Source organism: Gavialis gangeticus, unplaced genomic scaffold (genome assembly GCF_001723915.1).
Source record: "Gavialis gangeticus isolate Ggan-Ray unplaced genomic scaffold, GavGan_comp1, whole genome shotgun sequence".
In the NCBI taxonomy this organism is placed as follows: domain Eukaryota; kingdom Metazoa; phylum Chordata; order Crocodylia; family Gavialidae; genus Gavialis; species Gavialis gangeticus.
The window spans coordinates 27,667,328-27,668,243 of NW_017728995.1; the positions used below are offsets into that span (position 1 = coordinate 27,667,328).

Genomic DNA, 916 nt, shown 5'->3' on the forward strand with positions numbered 1-916 from the left:
GGGGGGTGGGGGGGGGGGGGGGGGGGGGGGAGCTGCCATTGCGCATGGCCAGCGCCACCTACTGCAGCAGGAGTAGGTTCTCACCCCCACCCCGCGAACTCTCGCGAGAGCTCCACCCCCGGAATTGCACAAATGGGCTCCACCCCGCGGGCTGGGAAGGAACCCCACCCCCGCGGAATGGATTCGCCCTTAGCCGAGCCCGGGAACAGCCAGGACGAACCAACTCGGGGAAGGGGGGAGGAGCCGATTTCTGTCTTGGCGGCCGCGCGCGACGAGGGTTGTGTAGGGGAGAAATCGCCGCTCCAGCAAAGGAAAAAAAAGGGCCTAGAATACAACAGGGGGAGGGAGGAAGAGGGCCGCCTACCTGCCGTAATCCGCGGAACCGCCTGACATGTTCCACTCCCACCGCCGTCCTCAACTGAAAAGGGAATACTACTGCCGCGCCCGCCTTATATCCCCGCGCTGCGGCCGGAACTCGTTCCAGCGGACGGATACAGCCCCCCCACCATCTCCTCAGCCATAAAAAGACCCTTCTCTTCTCTTCCTCCCAGCCCGTCTCCACTGCTCCCGGTTGGGCCTGTCTCCCGTAGTCGGGGCGCGGTCTTCTCCGAGGGGCTGATAAAGCTGGTGAGGCTAGAGGCGGGGGGGGTTGGAACTACTTTTTCTCCTCCCCCCTCCCTACACGCGAGGGGGAGCGGAAGGATATTGCAGCAGTTGGAGCGTGAGACTGTCCCCCGTCGGCCTCGGGCCCCGCCCCTGCCCCGCGCGCGGGGTTTCCCGGCGGCCCCTGCTGGGGGGTGGATTTGGAGGAGGAATGGTCCTGTCGAGGGAGGATGTAGGAGCCCATGAGGGGGATTGGGGGTGGGGTGGAGGCAGGAAACTGACCACCAGCCAAAAAGTGCCCCCCCCCCCCCCC

General features: G+C 65.9%; 1 protein-coding gene across 3 annotated transcripts in view; it reads right to left on the reverse strand.

Annotated features, from left to right (window-relative positions):
- EIF4A2 (eukaryotic translation initiation factor 4A2) overlaps nucleotides 1-429 on the reverse strand; it is an 8,727-nt gene extending 8,298 nt beyond the window's left edge. For all 3 annotated transcript variants that reach the window (XR_002095050.1, XR_002095051.1, XM_019503368.1), the window contains exon 1: nucleotides 365-429. Coding sequence is in view for 1 of the 3 variants with exons in the window: in XM_019503368.1 (XP_019358913.1) it covers nucleotides 365-393 (29 nt within the window). In the remaining 2 variants the exon portion in view is untranslated. The remainder of the gene's footprint in view (nucleotides 1-364) is intronic.
- Between the last annotated feature and the right edge of the window lie 487 nt (nucleotides 430-916).